This window comes from Salvelinus sp. IW2-2015, linkage group LG33, assembly GCF_002910315.2.
Source record: "Salvelinus sp. IW2-2015 linkage group LG33, ASM291031v2, whole genome shotgun sequence".
NCBI lineage: Eukaryota > Metazoa > Chordata > Actinopteri > Salmoniformes > Salmonidae > Salvelinus > Salvelinus sp. IW2-2015.
The window spans coordinates 11,399,521-11,418,390 of NC_036872.1; the positions used below are offsets into that span (position 1 = coordinate 11,399,521).

The window sequence follows — 18,870 nt, forward strand, 5'->3', positions numbered from 1 at the left end:
TATTATCTCAGAGTGCGTATAATCCGCGTCAGAATTAATTCCGGCATAGTGTATTTTGACGCTACCCTGCGAAACAATTAAAACCTATCCTATAACCACTTTGGCGTTTTCTGAGTGGCATTCCACCAAAGGCTGTTATCATCCACTGCCCCATTTTGAGGTAATGTCCAGCACCAGTTCTGGTTTCATGTTTCTCTGTCTGTTTGTTTCCTCTGTCTCCCTAGGTGTCCACTTTCCCTGTGCCGACATGGTTGCTGTATGACAGTGGAGAGGAGCCTATGGCACGTTCTCGTTTGTCATGCCACCTATTACTGCCCACTTTTAACATTCTTATGTTTGACAATACACGGTGTCGATTTAGCGGCATTGCTAGTCGTTGAATGAAATGCAGTATAGCAGCAGAACTAAAAGCAGTCTTTACTCTGTTCACCAGAGAAATTATCTAACTTTACTAATTGTGTGTTGTCGCCCCACTCCTGGCTTCTCTCTTTATCCTGTTTGCTCCAAAGGCATAGCGATTTGGGTCTCTACATGTCTTCCCACCAGCTCTCGTCTGTCAGAAACAACGTCATGAAGCACTCTGCCTTCAGTTGGCAATGGCATAGGCGGTCTTGCACTCGCAGTATGAGGACTAGATAAAATCACAGGGGCCACAATGCACAAACACAGGGCCAGGGAGGCCATCTCCATGTTTTTTGGTGAAAATTCTACGATAAAGTGGCAAACTCGTTAATCTATGGAAGGTGGGTGGGATGGAAACAGCAGGGCCAGGAGGGGTGAAATGACTGGTGCCTTCCAGCTACCACAGAACTCCTGTACTTCATCCACTGTTGGTATGCCTCCATCACCACCAGCATCTTCAAAGGGAACTGGGACTTTGTCAGTGGACAAGGGAAATTCAGATTCAGGGTTCTCAATGGCTACAAGGTTGGGGGCAGCTCCTCACTGTCACTGTCAGAATCTGATTCCTGACTTTCATACTCAGACTCATTGTCAGAATTTAAAAAAAATCTCCAGAATTTCCACATTGTTGTTTGTCTCCTTTTGAAGACATTGCTAATGCTTCAGCTCATCTCACTAGCTACATACATAAAACAACAACACTGAATGGTTTAGAGTGAGAGGGTACGTGGTTGACTGCCGGCACGCGCCACTTGTATCAATAAATCACTATCAAAAATGTTTTGTGTGGCAATTATTTGTGTATTTACGGTTTTATTCACATGTTTCAAATCTAGGTGACAAATCATGCATTCCGATTCTTGCACAGATTGTAATGGGCACATATTATGTGTGGTAAAATACTTTTTTGAAGGTTGTACTGTATTATGATGAGCTAAGCTAATTCCAGCTGTGTAGTTGTTTGTTGACGTTCAATGCATTCTGGGTTCACGTAATCGTCTGTTTGACCAAAGATGTTATAACAAAATGAGGTGAGTAAGAGTTCACTTCCGGAAATGAATGGTGGATGTGAACGACGGTAGACGACACACCCCTTCAACATGCATACTATAAACAGACCAAACTCATCTCGTCTTCTCTTATTCGGTTTATTCGGTTTCTGTGAGGAAAAAAAATGCATGGCTGCGCTGAAACTAATCGTCGGATTACTTTCGATTTCTAAAAAGTGCTTTACCTAATTATTTCGATCAATGGTGTGCTCACCCGTGATGTGATTAATTATACATAATAATTGCTATTAGCTAATTCATATTGTAGTTTATGTCAGCCGAGAGTTAGAAAATATGACTGCTTGTGTTGGGTCAATCTTTCCTCAGCGCTAGGACAAATGTAGCCTACATTTTTCCGTTAGATGATTGTGTTATGCTATATATTCTTCTGTGAATATCTGAACAATGAATCCAAAAATAAACTGCTCACATTCGGACATAACTTTATGTTATGTGTCTATGTCTATGTGTAGTGTTTAGTGTCAGCACTATTTTGTTTGAATAGCTTCACGGTCGTCTGTTTATTGTTTTGTTCGATTATATAAGTATTTGTGTTCGTCTTCTTAATAATAAAGAAGGATGTATTGTTATCACGCTGCGCCTTGGTCCACTCTTCCTCAAAGTTACGACGATCGTGACAGGCACATTTATTTGCCAAGGTAGAGTACATGATCAGGGAATATACTAAATGTACAGGCTACAATGTGGGGATCTCATGCATGGTAATAACTACATGTGTATATGACTTGTATGCTTGGCACAAAGTTATATTATATTCTACTCAATCCATAGGCTTCATTAATGCCATTCAGACTGTTTTGAAGTTGATACAACTGGCTATGATAGCTGAGGTTCAGAGCTAGGTTCTGAACTAATATGTATACCAAATGTTTTATACACAGATCGGCTACATAGCTAGCTACACATCCATAGACATACAGTTATTTTTTTCCTCCACTGCACAATAAGCAAGAAATAGTTAGCTAGCTACGTTACTTCATCTGCATTGCATTGAAAATATCAGCAAGGCAAGCTTACAAAATTGTACATTAAATTTGCAGTAAATGCTTTAGCAAGCTAGATTCTTTACACCCAGTGTTTCACAAGATGACAGCCTGGTTAGCTGGTTGTTTCAGGAGTCCCTAAAACATTAAACAACCAGAATTACAATTTCATACTCATGTCACAACACCCATAAAGCTAGCCAGCTAGATGGCTAATGTTAGCTAGTCAGCTAGCTTGCTAAACAGAGATTTTGGTAAATTAACTTAATGACCAAAAAATATGCATAATCGTTTGTCTCTACATTAACTAGTATATTCCTCTCAACTGCAGTTGTTTTGCTTTATTCGTTATGACGTTATAATTACTTACATTTGCTTAGATCCTAGTATTTTTGTCAGCCATCTTTGCTGAAGAAACTCTCCAGCCTTGGGTCGCATAGCGTCAAATTCATCATGGGAACAATTCGATAAGATTGGTTATCGCCTAACGGTTCCCCGCTGGTAATTTGCATAAAGTGTTGAACTTTTTCACCACCTTTCACGCCATGTTTGCGCCGCCAACGGTCCCCCGCCCTCTCCGCTTTCGTTCCATTGAAAATTAATGGGAAGCGTTGTTGCACCACGCAGCACCATGTGCTAGTGAACACGGGGCACAGTGACCGTACGTACATACCCCAACCAGAAGCCATGGATTACAGGCAACATCCGCACTGAGCTAAAGGGTAGAGCTGCCGCTTTCAAGGAGTGGGACTCTAACTTATAAGAAATCCCACTATGGCCTTCAACAAACCATCAAACAGGCAAAGCGTCAATACAGGACCAAGATTGAATCGTACTACACCATCTCCGACGCTCATCGGATGTGGCAGAGCTTGCAAACTATTGACACGAGCCTACCAGACTGTGTAATCACGCACTCTGTAGCTGATCTGAGTAAGACCTTTAAACAGGTCAACATTCACAAAGCTGCAGGGCCAGATGGATTACCAGGACGTTTACTCCAAGCATGCACTGACCAACTGGCAAGTGTCTTCACTGCCATTTTCAACCTATCCCTGACCGAGTCTGTAATGCTAACATGTTTCAAGCAGACCACCATAGTCCCTGTGCCCAAGAACACCAAGGTAACCTGCCTAAATGACCACCAACCCAAAGCATTCACGTCTGTAGCCATGAAGTGCTTTGAAAGGCTGGTCATGGCTCACATCAACAACATTATCCCAGAAACACTAGACCCACTCCAATTTGCATACCGCCCCAACAGATCCACAGATGAAGCAATCTCTATTGTACTCCACACTGCCCTTTCCCACCTGGACAAAAGGAACACCTACGTGAGAATGCTATTCATTTTACTACAGCTCCTAGGAACCCCTAGGCTAATGATTTCTCCGAAAGCTAATTGGAGTCCACTAACCTGGAGTCTAATCAACGAGACGAGATTGGAGATTTTGGTTAGAGCTGCCCCATAAAAAACACTCACAAAATATTTGTTTGCTATTCACAAGAAGCATTGCCTGATGTGAACCATGCCTCGAACAGATCTCAGAAGACCTTAGATTAAGAATTGTTGCCTTGCATAAAGCTGGAAAGGGTCACAAAAGTATCTATAAAATTCAGTCCACAGTAAGACAAATTGTCTATAAATGGAGAAAGTTCAGCACTGTTGCTACTCTCCCTAGGAGTGGCCGTCCTGCAAAGATGACTGCAAGAGCACAGCGCAGAATGCTCAATGAGATTAAGAAGAATCCTAGAGTGTCAGCTAAAGACTTAAAGAAATCTCTGGAAGATGCTAACATCTCTGTTGACAAGTCTACAATACATAAAACACTAAACAAGAATGGTGTTCATAGGAGGACACCATGGAAGAAGCCAGTCAAAAAAACATAGCTGCACGTCTGAAGCTCGCAAAAGAGCGCCTTGATGTTCTACTGGCAAAATATTCTGTGGACAGATTAAACTAAAGTTGTGTTGTTTGGAAGGAACACACAACACTATGTGTGGAGAAAAAAAGGCACAGCACACCAACATCAAAACCTCATCCCAATTGTACAGTATGGTGGAGGGAGCATCATGGTTTGGGGCTGCTTTGCTGCCTCAGGGCCTGGACAGCTTGCTATCATCGATGGAAAAATTAATTCCCAAGTTTATCAATACATTTTGCAGGAGAATGTAAGCCTATCTGTCCGCCAATTGAAGCTCAACAGAAGTTAGGTGATGCAACAGGACAACAAACCAAAAGACAGAAGTAAATCAACAACAAAATGGCTTGAACAGAAGAAAATACGCCTTCTGGAGTGGCCCAGTCAGTCCTGACCTCCACCCGATTGAGATGCTGTGGCATGACCTCAAGAGAGCGGTTCACACCAGACATCCCAAGAATATTGTGGAACTGAAACAGTTTTGTAAAGAGTAATGGTCCAAAATTCCTCCTGACCGTTGTGCAGGTCTGATCCGCAACTACAGAAATGCTTGTGCTTGGTTGAGGTTATTGCTGCCAAAGGAGAGTCAACCTGTTATTAAATCCAAGGGTTCACATACTTTTTCCAACCAGCACTGTGAATGTTTACACGGTGTGTTCAATAAAGACATGAAAAATTATAATTGTTTGTGTGTTATTAGTTTAAGCAGACTGTGTTTGCCTATTGTTGTGACTTAGATGAAGATCAGATAACATTTTTATGACCAATTTATGCAGAAATCCAGGTAATTCTAAAGGGTTCACATACTTTTCTTCCCACTGTACATAAGTATTCAGACCCTTTACTCAGTACTTTGTTGAAGCACCTTTGGCAGCTATTACAGCCTTGAGTCTTCTTGGGTATGACACTACAAACTCAGCACACTTTTATTTGGGGAGTTTCTCACATTCTTCTCTACAGATCCTCTCAATCTTTGTCAGGTTGGATGGGGAGCGTCGCTGCACAGCTATTTTCAGGTCTCTCCAGAGATGTTAGATCGGGTTCAAGTCCGGGATCTGGCTGGGCCTCTCAAGGACATTCAGAGACTTGTCCCGAAGCCACTCCAGTGTTGTCTTGGCTGTGTGTTTAGGGTTGTTATCCTGTTGGAAGGTGAACCTTCACCCCAGTCTGAGGTCCTGAGCGCTCTGGAGCAGGTTTCATCAAGGATCTCTCTGTACTTTGCTACTTTCATCTTTCCCTCGATCCTAACTAGTCTCCCAGTCCCTGCAGCTGAAAAACATCCCCACAGCATGATGCTGCCACCACCATGCTTCACCGTAGGGATGGTGCCAAGTTTCCTCCAGGCGTAACATTTGGCAATCAGGCAAAAGAGTTCAATCTTGGTTTCATCAGTCCAGAGAATCTTCTTTCTCATGGTCTGAGAGTCTTTAGATGCCTTTTGGCAAACTTCAAGAGGGCAGTCGTGCCTTTTACTGAGGAGTGGCTTCCGTCTGGCCACTCTACCATAAGGCCTGATTGGTGGGATCTGAAGAGATGGTTGTCCTTCTGGAAGGTTCTCCCATCTCCACAGAGGAACTCTGGAGCTCTGTCAGAGTGACCATCTGGTACTTGGTCACCTCCCTGACCAAGGCTCTTCTCCCGTGATTTCTCAGTTTGGTCGGGCGGCCAGCTATGGAAAGAGTCTTGGTGGTTCCAAATTTCTTCCATTTAAGAATGATGGAAGCCACTGTGTTCTTGGGGACCTTTAATGCTGCAGACCTTTTTTGGTACCCTTTCCCAGATCTGTAGCTCGACACAATTCTGTCTCAGAGCTCTATGGACAATTCCTTCAACCTCATAGCTTGGTTTTTGCTCTGAAATGCACTGTTAACTGCAGGACCTTATACAGACAGGTGTGTGCCTTTCCAAATCATGTTCAATCAATTGAATTTACCACAGGTGGACTCCAATAAAGTTGTAGAAACATCTCAAGGATTATCAACAGAAACAGGATGCACCTGAGCTCAATTTAGAGTCTCATAGCAAAGGGTCTGAATACTTATGTAAATACATTTGCAAACATTTCTAAAAACCTGTTTTTGCTTTGTCATTATGGGGTATTGTGTTAAGATTGAAGGGGGGGAAAGAATGTAATCAATTTTAGAATAAGGCTGTAATGTAACAAAATGTAGAAAAAGTAAACGGGTCTGAATACTTTCCGAATGATAGACAGCTAGCCAGATTTTTAAAAGACAGCTTCTCTCCTATCCTTTTTCAGTCACAGGTGGGAACTGGATTAGGTGTGAGCAGTGCAGGAGGTGGGCTCATTAGTTGTGCTCCTGGGGATAGCTTTATTTGTGTCCTATGTACAAATTAGAATTGTGTAATAGCAGAGCATAAGAGTTGCCAATTCAATGTCACACTGGGTTAATTAGTTAAGTTATTCTTAATAGATGTTATTTCTGATGTTATTTAATGTTATTAGTTATATTCTATTCCAATATTATAGTCCAATTGATATTTTTTTTATGGGAATAAAAAACAACTATTGAAAACCTTTTGCTCCTGAATGTCATCTTATTTTTACGCTGGGATGTAAAATCTTGCATTATTCAAATCATATTTAGTGTAATTGTACATAATGTATTGTTTGGAAAAGGAACAACAAGGTAAATTAATGTGCAGGTGAGTTAAAAAGAGGGACTTTACATCAAATCTCCTCATAGTGCAGATATTAATGGTGACATTTATAGTTTATTTGCCTATGCATGACCTTCATCCACATACCATTTTTTTTTGCCAAAAGTTGCTTTTTTTGTCTCAGCAATTAGATATTGTTCCTAGGGGGGATAGTTACCCCTACTACCCTACTGTTTGTCCATGTTGAGACGCTGTAGCCAGTAATCCTCAAAATAGTCCGAATTAATCTAAAATAACTCAAGAAATCTGTCATTGTTGACGTTTTCGCCGAGGAAATCTTAGGCGCGCAATTGTACATATAACTAAGATGTTTGGTGCATTATTTCTCTATGGGAAACATGTGCATTAAAACGAATCGTCTTTCGTTGAATGACAACAAAGACTCCCTACACTTGACCAATCACGGACGAAGGGGTGTAGACTTCGGCTCCCGAACTGGCCTTGATAAAAATGTGTGCCGAACAGCCTAAAAAACTCGCACCGAAGTCCAAAATGTCGTCATAATATACGCACGAACTCTTCCGAACTGTTTCGGCTGGGAAGCATGCGGACTCCAAGAAGGCATGGAATTGCAAACACTGCAGTGGCAGTGCAGCACTGTCAACTGGAAAACGTCCATGAACCATTCTAACAATGCCAACTACTTGGTGAGTAGGCACTACTGTGCCACCTGGAGGACACATTTGCCAATGATCATCTCCGTCATTAAACAAATGCTGACGACTAAGATTAAAACAATTAGGTTTATTCTCAGAATAACTACATCAGTTCGGTATGCAGGGCGTGAATGGCAAACACTTGTCCTGAAACATTGTGCCTGCGAAAATGCATAGCTATAAATTAGTGCACGCTGTTCAAATTCAGTTTGGAGAACAGCAGTCTAACCTGATATGAAGTCTGCTTTGCCCCTGAGGACAAAGTTGTATTGAAGAATCGAAACGTTGTTTCAAAACGGATTTTCAGAATCGTGCGTTACATGATTGGTGTAAAATGTTGTAAACATAACATTTTAGATTAGAATAACCATTCCATTTATAGCATACAGATTCCAGTGGCCCAGACATTATTTTCACTCGAATACTACTACCCTCCACGTGGAGGCGATATTCCGCGTTTGAGGATGTTGGACGAGACGCACAGAAGAAGAACTTACTGTCATCAGCAACAAACGTGGCGGCGCCCGCAATGTTGACTTTACGGTCATTCATTCATTAAACAATGACTTGTGTTTAGAAGCGACCATATCGTTATTACAAAGACCGAATTTCAATAGGCTGTATGGATCTGTGCAAAACTACTTCAGTAAGTGTATAATTTTATTTGAAGGATTCTTTCTCGCTGACGAAAGATAAGGTCCATAATGTTTCGAAAGCCGCGTCGCAAGCGATGGTTATTGACGTTGCTAAACGTTAAAATACAACGTCGGGATTGTGGTTCACATGAGCCAGTTGTGGGCGAAGTTAATGGCTGAAACTATAGGGAGAAGGCAGAATGCCGCCTAGAGTTTTCGAGAGGTAGCTATTATCATATGTCAAACATTGACGTCAAGCTGGGTTTTGGCTAACTGTTTTTTGGGCATGGAATTAGACCTACATTTGAGTGCTAGTAGTTTCCAAATTAAAGTTTGCCCCAGACTTGCTTCCCATGTTCAGGAGACAGTATGAGATCAATATCTTAACAGATAATAATGGAGTTGGATCTGGATGTTAAGTGAGTGTCACAAGGTTTTGGTTGTTAATCTAGTAATATTGATCAATATGTTTGCGCCAGCCTGCAACCGGTCTGTTTCCGCTTTAGCCATTTACTTTGTTATTCTCATAGGGGGTGCTTCAACCAACCACATATTGTTTCCACTAGTGGTGGTGGTAGTAGTATCAAAGTAATTTGTGTAGGTGTCTATTTCAACATGGTTCTTTTTCTCTCTTTGCTTTCCCAGGAGCCAAGTTTCCTGACCCAGGCTGTTATGGCCACACCCAGTTCCACCTGGTCCCTGATAGGTATTGCAGGGACAACATGGCCAAACTGAATCTGACTGACCAGATTGAGGTCTATCTGAGAGCTAATGGCATTGCCAGTCTATTCGCATGGACAGGAGCACAAGCCATGTATCAAGGTGCGTGGAGTCATTACTTGAATATCAGGTGTTATTCTCCTTACCACCCTAAGCATCAGTCACTTTTAATTCATTTTACCATTCAGCTGTTTTCTGACTGCTCTTGAATACATTTATTCTTGATACATTTTAGTTGTGAATACCACCATTTGTTGTTAAAGGACATTTGTAATCTTGAACAAAACATCATCAGGTTTCTGGAGCCATGAGGATGTGGCCAGGTCCTTTGTGTCCCAGGCTGTGATCACTATTGGCCAGTACTTCTCTTTCTCCTGTTACCAGCGCAACTCCCTGGCCCTGTCCATGAGATGGATGCTGTGAACCCCAGGAAGAAGTTGTGCTGGGGGACAGACAGTATTCATCTGTATGAAATGAAGCATGGTGCTGTGGTTGGGCTGGATTACAGGGTCCTCAAGCTCCTGATCTGGTTCCTACTGGGCAGGTCAGGTGGACATGGAGAGATGGTGTATGCAGGGTAAAATAAGTGTTTTTGTTGAACTGTTTCCATCTGGATTCAACAGTGGCAAATGCCAATTCATGTACACTGAACATGTGCAGTGTATGTGTGTGTATGTGTATATATATCTATATATATATATATATATATATCTGCAATGATCTGGCAGAATGTATTCATGTGGAAAGTAAAAAACAGTTGCATACAGGGTTGATTGGTGTCCACATCACTAAGGACCTATCATGGTACAAACACACCAACAGTTGTGAAGTGGCCACAACAATGCCTCTTCCCCCTCAGGAGGCTGAAAAGATTTGTCATGGGCCCCTCAGTTATTCAAAAAGTTATACAGCAGCACCATTGTGAGCATCTTGACTGGCTGCATCACCGCTTGGTATGGCAACTGCTTGGCATCTGACTGCAAAGCGCTGTGGAGGGTGCGTGCCTACGGCCCAGTACATCACGGTTTGAGCTCCCTGCCATCCAGGACCTCTATATCAGGCTGTGTCAGAGGAAGGCCCTAAAAATTGTCAAAGACTCCAGCCACCCAAGTCATAGACTGTTTCAATGGGGAAAGTTTGGCGCATACCCCGCTTCAGTGATTATTGTTGAAAACCCTGCTTCTGGTGTTCTGCTTTTTGCCACTAGGTGTCGCTTAGTCAATGTGGAAAAACACACAACCATAGATGGAACAAGGAGCCAGATGTTTCACCAGATGTATAAATCTGAAGCATCCGGTTGGAATTTCCACCCCTCACCAAACATGGTGCGGACAGGAAGCCCAGTGGGAGAGTATGGAGCGAGATGGAACTGGGCCGACATTCTGCTGATTTTTCTCATAGAAGAAGAAAAGCCCGATCTCAATTAGTTATCTCTTCCCAAAACTAGAATCTGTTAGAGTGCAATACGTTTTGTAGATGTGACACTTTGCCAAAGTTCCCTAACGGAAATATGCAAATAAATGCTAGAACGCGCCAATAGGATCTCGGTAGCTTGTCCTTGGCTCTGCCCACCTCGTTGCTTGTTCGGCCCACTCTGCTTAATTTTCTCCTATGAGAAACTACACAGATGAATTATCTTGTTAGTTATAAATATATTTGGCACAACCATTTATCAGGGGTACTGACAAAGATGATTCATCATTAGGATTTTTATTTACCATTCACATACAACAGGAAAGTTACATCTGAGTTAGGACAACAATAATATAGCATTTTAAAATGTATATTAAAGGCACACTGCTTTAACACTGACAGATAATGTAAAATAAACATCATATGGGGACTTCAAGGGATTAATTATATCAGCAAAGCAGAAAATTGACTTGTTTGTCGAAGTACAAGGCACTGCGCACCAACTACCATATGTAATTGATAAGTGCAGTTGAGGATGTGCAAGAATAAGAAGACTTGTCAAACAAGAAGACATTGGCATTTATGTCAAACCATAGGCACGCACATCCTGTTAGGCAAAAGTGAAGGCCTCTCAAGCGATCTCACCAACCGAACCAGACAACACACTGTGCTCAGATATCACTGCTATTTTCACAACCTCATTGGTACTGGTAGTATGATGTTGAATGAAACATGGACAAATACAAATATAAAGATAATTTATGTCAAAATGCTGAAAAATATATTGTTGCATTATAATTATTGATCCAAAAATAAAACAAATATTTTACTAATACGTCTGTTGACACATTCAGAAAGGGGGACATTTTGTCTTTGGTAGAGGATGTCCTTGTTTTTGTGGAAAAGGTGTTGCTGCAACAGTTTGCAATAAGACGTTTTCTTGTTGAGTAAGGTTATGAAACTACTTAGAATTGATTTTTAAAAATGTGCTATTGGTTTATGAATAAGAAATGGTTTCAGCGACACTCGGAAAACAAAACTTAGCACTAGGAACACACATTTCTTATAGTTTATTTACCCTGTTGACGCTGTATCGGTTTAAATTTTTCGTTGTCTCGTTGTGGTATTCTCATCCATTCCATTATTACCTTCCCTTGTCCTAAAATAGCAGAAGTTAAAAAGAGCATCTTAGTCTTGAAAAGATACAGCATGTGCAAAGTTATGTCACTGTAAGAATCAGTCAAACAATACAATTCCCTTGAGTAAGGTATGATTAGCTTAACAAATACTCACAATTTATGCGTTGGTTCAGCATGCACCCCATTTTCTGAGAATAAGAAAATGTGAGTTTAGTTTTATACAAAGGATGACCATCATGTTATAAAGAACACATTGTACATGGAGGATAAAACAATTGTCCTGAAAGCTACTGCAAAGCTGTATGCACATGTGAAGACGTCACGCTGCTTGCTTAGCGAGTATCGCTTCCTCTTGATTCGACTCGCATGTGACACGTGACCGCCCTCCCGAAGTGTCTTACCAGTCGCGCCACACGAAAAGCTAGCTGTTCGCTGGCACGCTTCAGGCGGAGGAGTAAGTTCCCCACATCCCGATGTGCTACACAGAGCTGTATACAAAGCAGTGTGTATGTTATTACCTGTGGGCGAGTGACTGCTCTTCTGCGAGCTCCACCTCTCATAGAGCAGAATGAGGAGGACCAGGATGATCACCTCAGCCACGATGGCTATGAAGGGTTTCAGAGGCTCCATGAAGGTGATGACCCGAACTTCCACCCGGCTCACACTGGCCTTGATGTTATAGATTGCACTGCAGACATAGACACCAGAGTCCTCCTCTGTCAGGTTCATCACAGTGAGCTTGGTTGTGTTTCCATCCACACTGATCTTGTAAAGAAGGGGGTCAGTAGTTGCATTGATGAGTTCCTGAAACCAAAAGAAAACGATGGCACGAAGCCTTTAACACGAAGTGGTACTATTGATAATTGGCAAAGCTGTCAAATGAAATAGCATATGATTTATTAATGGTCAACTGTAAGTTGAATGAAATTAAAACATCTTATGTTACAATACGTAGTTAATAACTAATGTTGACGGTGTCTCCCTTTACACATTGATTACATTTGGGCAACCTTCTCACCTGCTCGGTTCCGTTTGCTTTGTACCAAAGCCAAGCGTTAGGGGGAAGCTTGATTTTACAGGCCATCGTCACAGAGTCACCCACATACGCAACAATAGGCTTGTCCTTCTTATCATCCATCTCTGGGGCTGGAGGAGAAGAGAGGGACCCGTATCAAGATCAAAATGATATCTACAGGCACACTTCATTATTCAATACAAATTGCCAGCGCCTTGCACAGATGGGGTTTTAGTCCATTTCTGTGCATTCTTGTAATGTTGTGAATGATCATGTCACTATACTTTTTATTTAATATAAACATACGTGTAATATTGGATGACAGAGAACATGTAGCCTAATTTGACATGCCTGTAGCAATACATGGCTATGAATGAGACTAGAGAATGTGAAATATGGTGTATGCATTGACTTATGTCATATAACATACTGTACCTGCCACATTGAAATCAATTTTTGCCTCGTCGGTATCACTAAAGATGCATGAGTAGTTCCCAAGGGTATCCCCAGTAATTCTGAACCTGTAAAATATATAATCATAGCTTAATTTTCACTAACACATGTCTAAGGAAAGTATCATATCTAAAATATAGTTGTTTTGTCAGTCTAAGAAACATTCGCTGTCAAATGTCAATTAGGCACATCATTAGAAAATGTTGGCAAAGCATGGTATCTGACCTCTGGCCATGGGCCAGAATTGGTTACAGTCAAGGAACCCACTACTCTGGGATACAATATAACAGAGGCAAAGTGGATCATTTTAACTGCTTCAGTAGTGAAATATAACCAAGTCCTGACGTACCAAAAGTGTATTTGCACAAAGTAATACATAGAGGTCTTCACGGGTCTACCCGAACCTGAATAGGCGAGACCTGAACCGGGACCCAAACTGCCCTCTGGTCCGGGTTGGGTCCTGTTTGATTGTCATCGGGTCCCTGACCTAGTCTTGGGTCTATGTAACTACAGCTGATAAAATCGAGTGGACCCGAATGGACCCGCTCTGCATAGCCTATAGCATATTTATTTTATGCTAATAAGCTGAATTTATTCACTTATAGAAGGCCTAGCCAACATATAACGATGTTAACCTGAAGAGCAACTTAGTTGATAAACTTTTTTTTTTTTTGTCACTATGGTCCAATCGGGTCTGGTCTAGACCTAGGTCGTCAGGTCCATTCGAGTTCGGGTCTGACTGTTCTCGGGTCCAGATTTGATTGTCCTCGGGTCAGTTAAAGTCGAAGTAAATCTTTTTGGACCCGAGAAGACCTCTAATACAGAGCTGCCTAATTTGGAGAGTAGATACTGAAGATATTCTCCCAACCTCTATAATTAACATTTGGGTCCATAGACCATTGTATATTTACATGTAGATGACAGGCAGTTACATTTCAGATTTACATTCTCTATCCCTGATGGAATAAGGAATACATACTTACACTCTTTTGAGATTATATTGTTCATTCTCCAATTGTACAGTAAGCCGAGTGTTAGTAATTTCACTCCCATCTTTTCGCCAGTACCCGGTAATGTTTGGTAATTTGTTTGGATTACCGGTCCAGGTACATGCTAGCTCTAAATCGATGGGTTTCAAGATTTCAACTTTTTCAACCAGACTGTCACCTGTTTAGAATTTTGGTGGGATTTCAAACAGATAGGGAGAAAGAAGCTAAAATGAGACATCTGTTCAACCCCTATAATACAGCTCAAATAGATATGTAAACTTTACACAAACATACAGATGAACATATACCAGGATTTCAGACAACAAAACATTTTTTTAAGTATCACAAGATGACTGAGTGAAGAATGAATTAAACATGTAACACTACACCACTGTACACAAAGAAATTGTGTACAGCAACAACACAAACTTGTGACTAAAACAAGAACTCTCTAGTAGTTACCTTTCAGGACTGCACTCTTAAAGACTGTTGTGACTGGATCCGTCAAAACCAACTCAGGATTTGTTTCTGCTATAAGGGAAATGAACATAAACATTATGTTGTTTGATATGACGAGTGTTACTGAGTGATGTGTTGTTGGATTTGCACCAAACATAAAGCTTTGTATTCAGTACATAAAATTCAGTTTTACTTTAGTGCCTTATTGCAAACAGGATGCATGTTTTGGAATATGTTTTATTCTGTACAGGCTTCCTTCTTTTCACTCTGTGGTATCTTTCCTCTCCAGCAACTAAATTATGAAGGACGCCTGTATCTTTGTAGTGACTGGGTATTGATACACCATCCAAAGTGTAATAACTTTACCATGCTCAAAGTGATATTCAATGTCTGCTTTTCATGTTTTATTAATTTATAAAAACAATTCCACTTTGATTGGTTATTGTGGGTAGGCCAGTGACACAAATTTTAAATGCATGCTGTAACACAATAAAATGTGGAAATAGTCAAAGTGTGTGAATACTTTCTGAATGTATGTACATATTTTTTCAAAGCTCAGTAGTCTAAACACGTAACATTGTAGGGTTGATCCACGAAAAGAGTACATTTTGCATGCCTTTGATATTTTAAGTAGAAATCCTGCACCAATATTGCATTATAGAAACCTGTTATAATTCTGCCATTTAATATAGACCACATATAAAATTCAATAAATCACATTTTTAATATGAACAAATGCTCGCTAAATTGCCAAAAATTCTGAATTTTGATATGTCCCTCTGTGCACCCTCTGTGACTTCTTGGAAGATTTTAACCCACTTAACCTCAACATTTCTCCAAGTTTTCACCGTCATTTTAAAGCGCTAGTTATGCCATTAGTTATTTTGTTGCTTTGACAGAGTCATTTCTGAAGATTATTACTTATTTATTAGTGATTAATTTACACTCACCAGCCAATTTATTAGTTACACCACCCCATTCACGAAAATAGATTGCTCCTACAGGCAGTGAGTCACGTGGCCGTGGATTGCTATATAAAGCAGGCAGACAGGCATCGAGGCATTCAGTTACTGTTCGCTTGAACATTAGAATGGCCTAAACTAGTGACCTAAGCGACTTTGAGCGTGTTATGATCGTCGGTGCCAGGCATGCTTGATCCAGTATCTCAGAAACGACCGCCCTCCTGGGCTTTTCACACACGACTGTGTCTAGGGTTTCCCGAAAATTATGTGACCAAAAAAAAAGAGCATGCAGTCCTGTGGGCAAAAACAGCTTGTTGATGAAAGAGGTCGAAGGAGAATGGCAAGAATCTTGCAAGCTAATAGGTGTGCCACAAACAGGCAAATAACGGCGCAGTACAACAATGGTGTGCAGAACGGCATCTCGGAACGCACAACTCATCAAACCTTGTCATAGATGGGCTATTACAGCAGACGACCACACCGGGTTCCACTCCTATCAGCTAAAAACAAGAAGAAGCGGCTTCAGTGGGCACACGATCACCTATAGTGATCGTAAATAGTGTTAAAGAAATAACTTTTTGGCTATTTTGTGGTGGAAAACTGAGCGGGTTGAGCATAACACGTCAACCCCATTACAAATAGAAAAACAGGCTAGATATGTTTTAGCAATTAAAATGTTTTTGTGAAGCTTATATTCAATTGTCACTCACTGTTGCACACAACAAGCTTCCATTACCCCTATCACGAGGTGATTCACGGCTGATTTAAGATTAAATCGTCAACCCTGTTACGGTCACCCTTTATTTGGCACTTAATAGGCACATACTATAGTAATTTTTTATTTAACCTCTTGAGATGATTTAAGCATGTTTTTTATTAAGTTGAACATGTGGTATTTTTGTTACTAAGTTACACTACCCAAAAGGTACTCAATTTGGTGGAATGACCCAGTAATGTACAGTGGGCTCCAAAATTACTGGCACCCCTGACTGGCAATGCACAAACAATGCTTAAACAAATATAAACAATTCAATTATAGAGATAAACTCAAAATACCAACATGTGAGAAATACTGTACTTTATTAATGTTTCAATGGAACCAACCAAAATAATTTCTTGATTTAATTAAAAATCAATGTCCTCCAAATCAAGGTTTCACAATTAATGGCACCCTTAAAGATTATTGTAAATAACATCTACCAAAATTAAACCACAAATTAAATTCCACTTATTTAAGTTTATCTAAGTCTTAAGGAACTATATTGAGCCATTACATCACTTCCTGTTTCACTAGGGTATAAAAATTAGGTAACACACATGCAATATCCCGCTGTCATCCAACACCATGAAGAAAACAAAAGAACTGGCAGTTCAAAAGAGACAGGTGGTCATAGACCTTCATAAATCTGGTAATGGCTACAAGAAGATCCACAAACGATTGAATATACCACTGAGCACTGTCAGGGCAATTATTTAAAAGTTCTAAAGATATTGAACATTTGAAAACCTCACGGGTAGAGGACGCAAATGCATTTTGCCCCCCACGATAGGGAGGAGGATGGTGAGAGAAGCAACAAAATCCCAAGAATCATTGTGAAAGAATTGCAGGCCTTGGTGGCGTCTTGGGGTCACCAGGTTTCAAAAAGCACCATCAGACGCCACCTCCACATCCACAGGCTCTTTGGAAGGGTTGCCAATAGAAAGCTCTTTCTGACTCCAAGACACAGACACAAGTGCTTGGAGCCAAATGTCATTTAAATTATGACTGGAAGAAGGTGCTCTGGTCAGATGAGACAAAAATTGAACGTTTTGGTCAGATACAGCATCGGCATGTTTGGCGTCGAAACAGAGATGCATACAAGGAGAGGCACCTCATACCCACAGTGAAATATGGAGGGGGTCAGTGATGTTTTGGGGCTGTTTTAATTCCAGTGGTCCAGGGGCACTGGTTAAGATTGATGGCATAATGAATTCTACCAAGTATCAGGCAATTTTGGCTGACAATCTGGTTGCCTCTGCCAGAAGGCTGGGACTTGGCTGTATGTGGACTTTCCAACAAGACAATGACCCGAAACAGACCTCAAGATCCACACAGAAATGGTTCTGTGACAACAAAATCAATGTTCTACCATGGCCATCTCAGTCGCCGGACCTCAATCCAATCGAAAACCTGTGGGCTGAGTGGAAGAGGGCAGTTGATAAGCGCAAACCCAAGAATGTGAAGTATCCAGAAAGGATCTGCATAGAGGAATGGTCCTAAATCCCTTCAAATGTGTTCCTTAACCTTGTCAAGCATTACAGGAAAAGACTCCATGCTGTTATCCTTGCCAGAGGTGGTTGCACTAAGTACTAAATGAGGAGTGCCAATAATTATGAAACCTTGATTTTGGTGAAATGTATTTTGTATTAAATAATTGCATAATTTTGGTTGGTTCCATTGAAACATTAATAAAGTACAGTATTTCTCACATGTTGGTATTTTGAGTTTATCTCTATAATTATATTGTTTATATTTTTTTAAGTATTGTTTGTGCATTGCCAGTCAGGGGTGCTAGTAATTTTGGAGCCCACTGTATATGACATACAACTCACATTTTAAGCAGTTAACTGCCACAAAGGGTAGTCATGTAAAGCACAGCGTGCTTACAATACACACTTCAAAGTCATTGCCAGCAGCACACCACCAGTAACGAAATATGATCTCAGTAACGAAAAAAATGGCATCTCTGGTGATCCATACAACAGACCCAATTTTTGGTCCAATGTCCTCCTGATACATAATACTGAAGGATTAGAAGCAAATTGAATACACCACACCAATGCAGTTACTATGGAAATCTAATGCACATTTTCAGATGTACTGCTGCAGCTAAAACTCTCAGCCACACTTGTTCCACTGGCTACAAGGTCACATCACAACCAGCCAAGCAGAAAGACCTGTCTACAAAGCTGATACATATAAAATCCAGACTCTATATTTACTTGTATAGATGCCTCTCCAGAAGAGAGGAAACAGGATGAGCTGAAGGGAAAGGATCCAGGGCGAAAACATGGTTGTTTCAGTCAGTCAGCTAGTCCTGTGTTATCTGCTGCATAGAGTTTTTCTGTAAGATCTCTCTCTCATCAGCTGCCTGCTGCTCCTCTCTCTCGCCCCTTTCCCTCCCCTCCTTGTTCTTCCCCTCAGCATCGGTGACGCAGCAAAGATATCAGCCTCCTCAGCCTGCTGGTGTTCTTCTATTATTCATACAGACACAGACCGAGGGTACAGACAGTCCTGTCCCATAGTGCAACAGCGACCTTGTCATGGAAGGTGCAAAAAAAGTACAGTACAGTGAGTATCATATGACAACCCTACACTACAGTATAAACATTT

At 41.0% G+C, this 18,870-nt stretch overlaps 1 protein-coding gene and 1 long non-coding RNA gene across 3 annotated transcripts; one reads left to right on the plus strand and one right to left on the minus strand.

Annotated features, from left to right (window-relative positions):
- Positions 1-8,269: 8,269 nt before the first annotated feature.
- LOC111957943 (uncharacterized) lies at positions 8,270-9,753 on the plus strand. The gene is made up of 3 exons (XR_011474662.1): positions 8,270-8,358; positions 8,993-9,169; positions 9,363-9,753. It is a non-coding gene; the product is annotated as an uncharacterized lncRNA (long non-coding RNA).
- Positions 9,754-10,911: 1,158 nt separating this feature from the next.
- Positions 10,912-18,671, minus strand: emb (embigin). Of its 2 annotated transcripts, XM_023979055.2 has the most exons (8): positions 18,480-18,671; positions 14,539-14,607; positions 14,071-14,254; positions 13,070-13,155; positions 12,638-12,765; positions 12,138-12,423; positions 11,774-11,807; positions 10,912-11,639 (listed from the first exon to the last, which is right to left on the minus strand). In XM_023979055.2, exons 1-8 carry the CDS (start codon positions 18,547-18,549, stop codon positions 11,579-11,581), a joined length of 918 nt encoding a protein of 305 aa, XP_023834823.1. In that variant the 5' UTR covers positions 18,550-18,671; the 3' UTR covers positions 10,912-11,578. The 2 variants fall into 2 exon arrangements, with proteins under 2 accessions (XP_023834823.1, XP_023834822.1); XM_023979054.2 differs by lacking the exon at positions 18,480-18,671 and having other exon boundaries at positions 14,539-14,787.
- Between the last annotated feature and the right edge of the window lie 199 nt (positions 18,672-18,870).

Excerpts from the sequence above, each read along its gene's own strand:
- emb (XM_023979054.2), bottom strand. The coding sequence starts at position 14,692 with ATGTTTGGTGCAAATCCAACAACACATCACTCAGTAACACTCGTCATA. Across the intron at positions 14,255-14,538 it reads TAAGAGTGCAGTCCTGAAAG|GTGACAGTCTGGTTGAAAAA; the intron begins GTAACTACTAGA and ends AATTCTAAACAG. Across the intron at positions 13,156-14,070 it reads CAATATAATCTCAAAAGAGT|GTTCAGAATTACTGGGGATA; the intron begins GTAAGTATGTAT and ends TATATTTTACAG.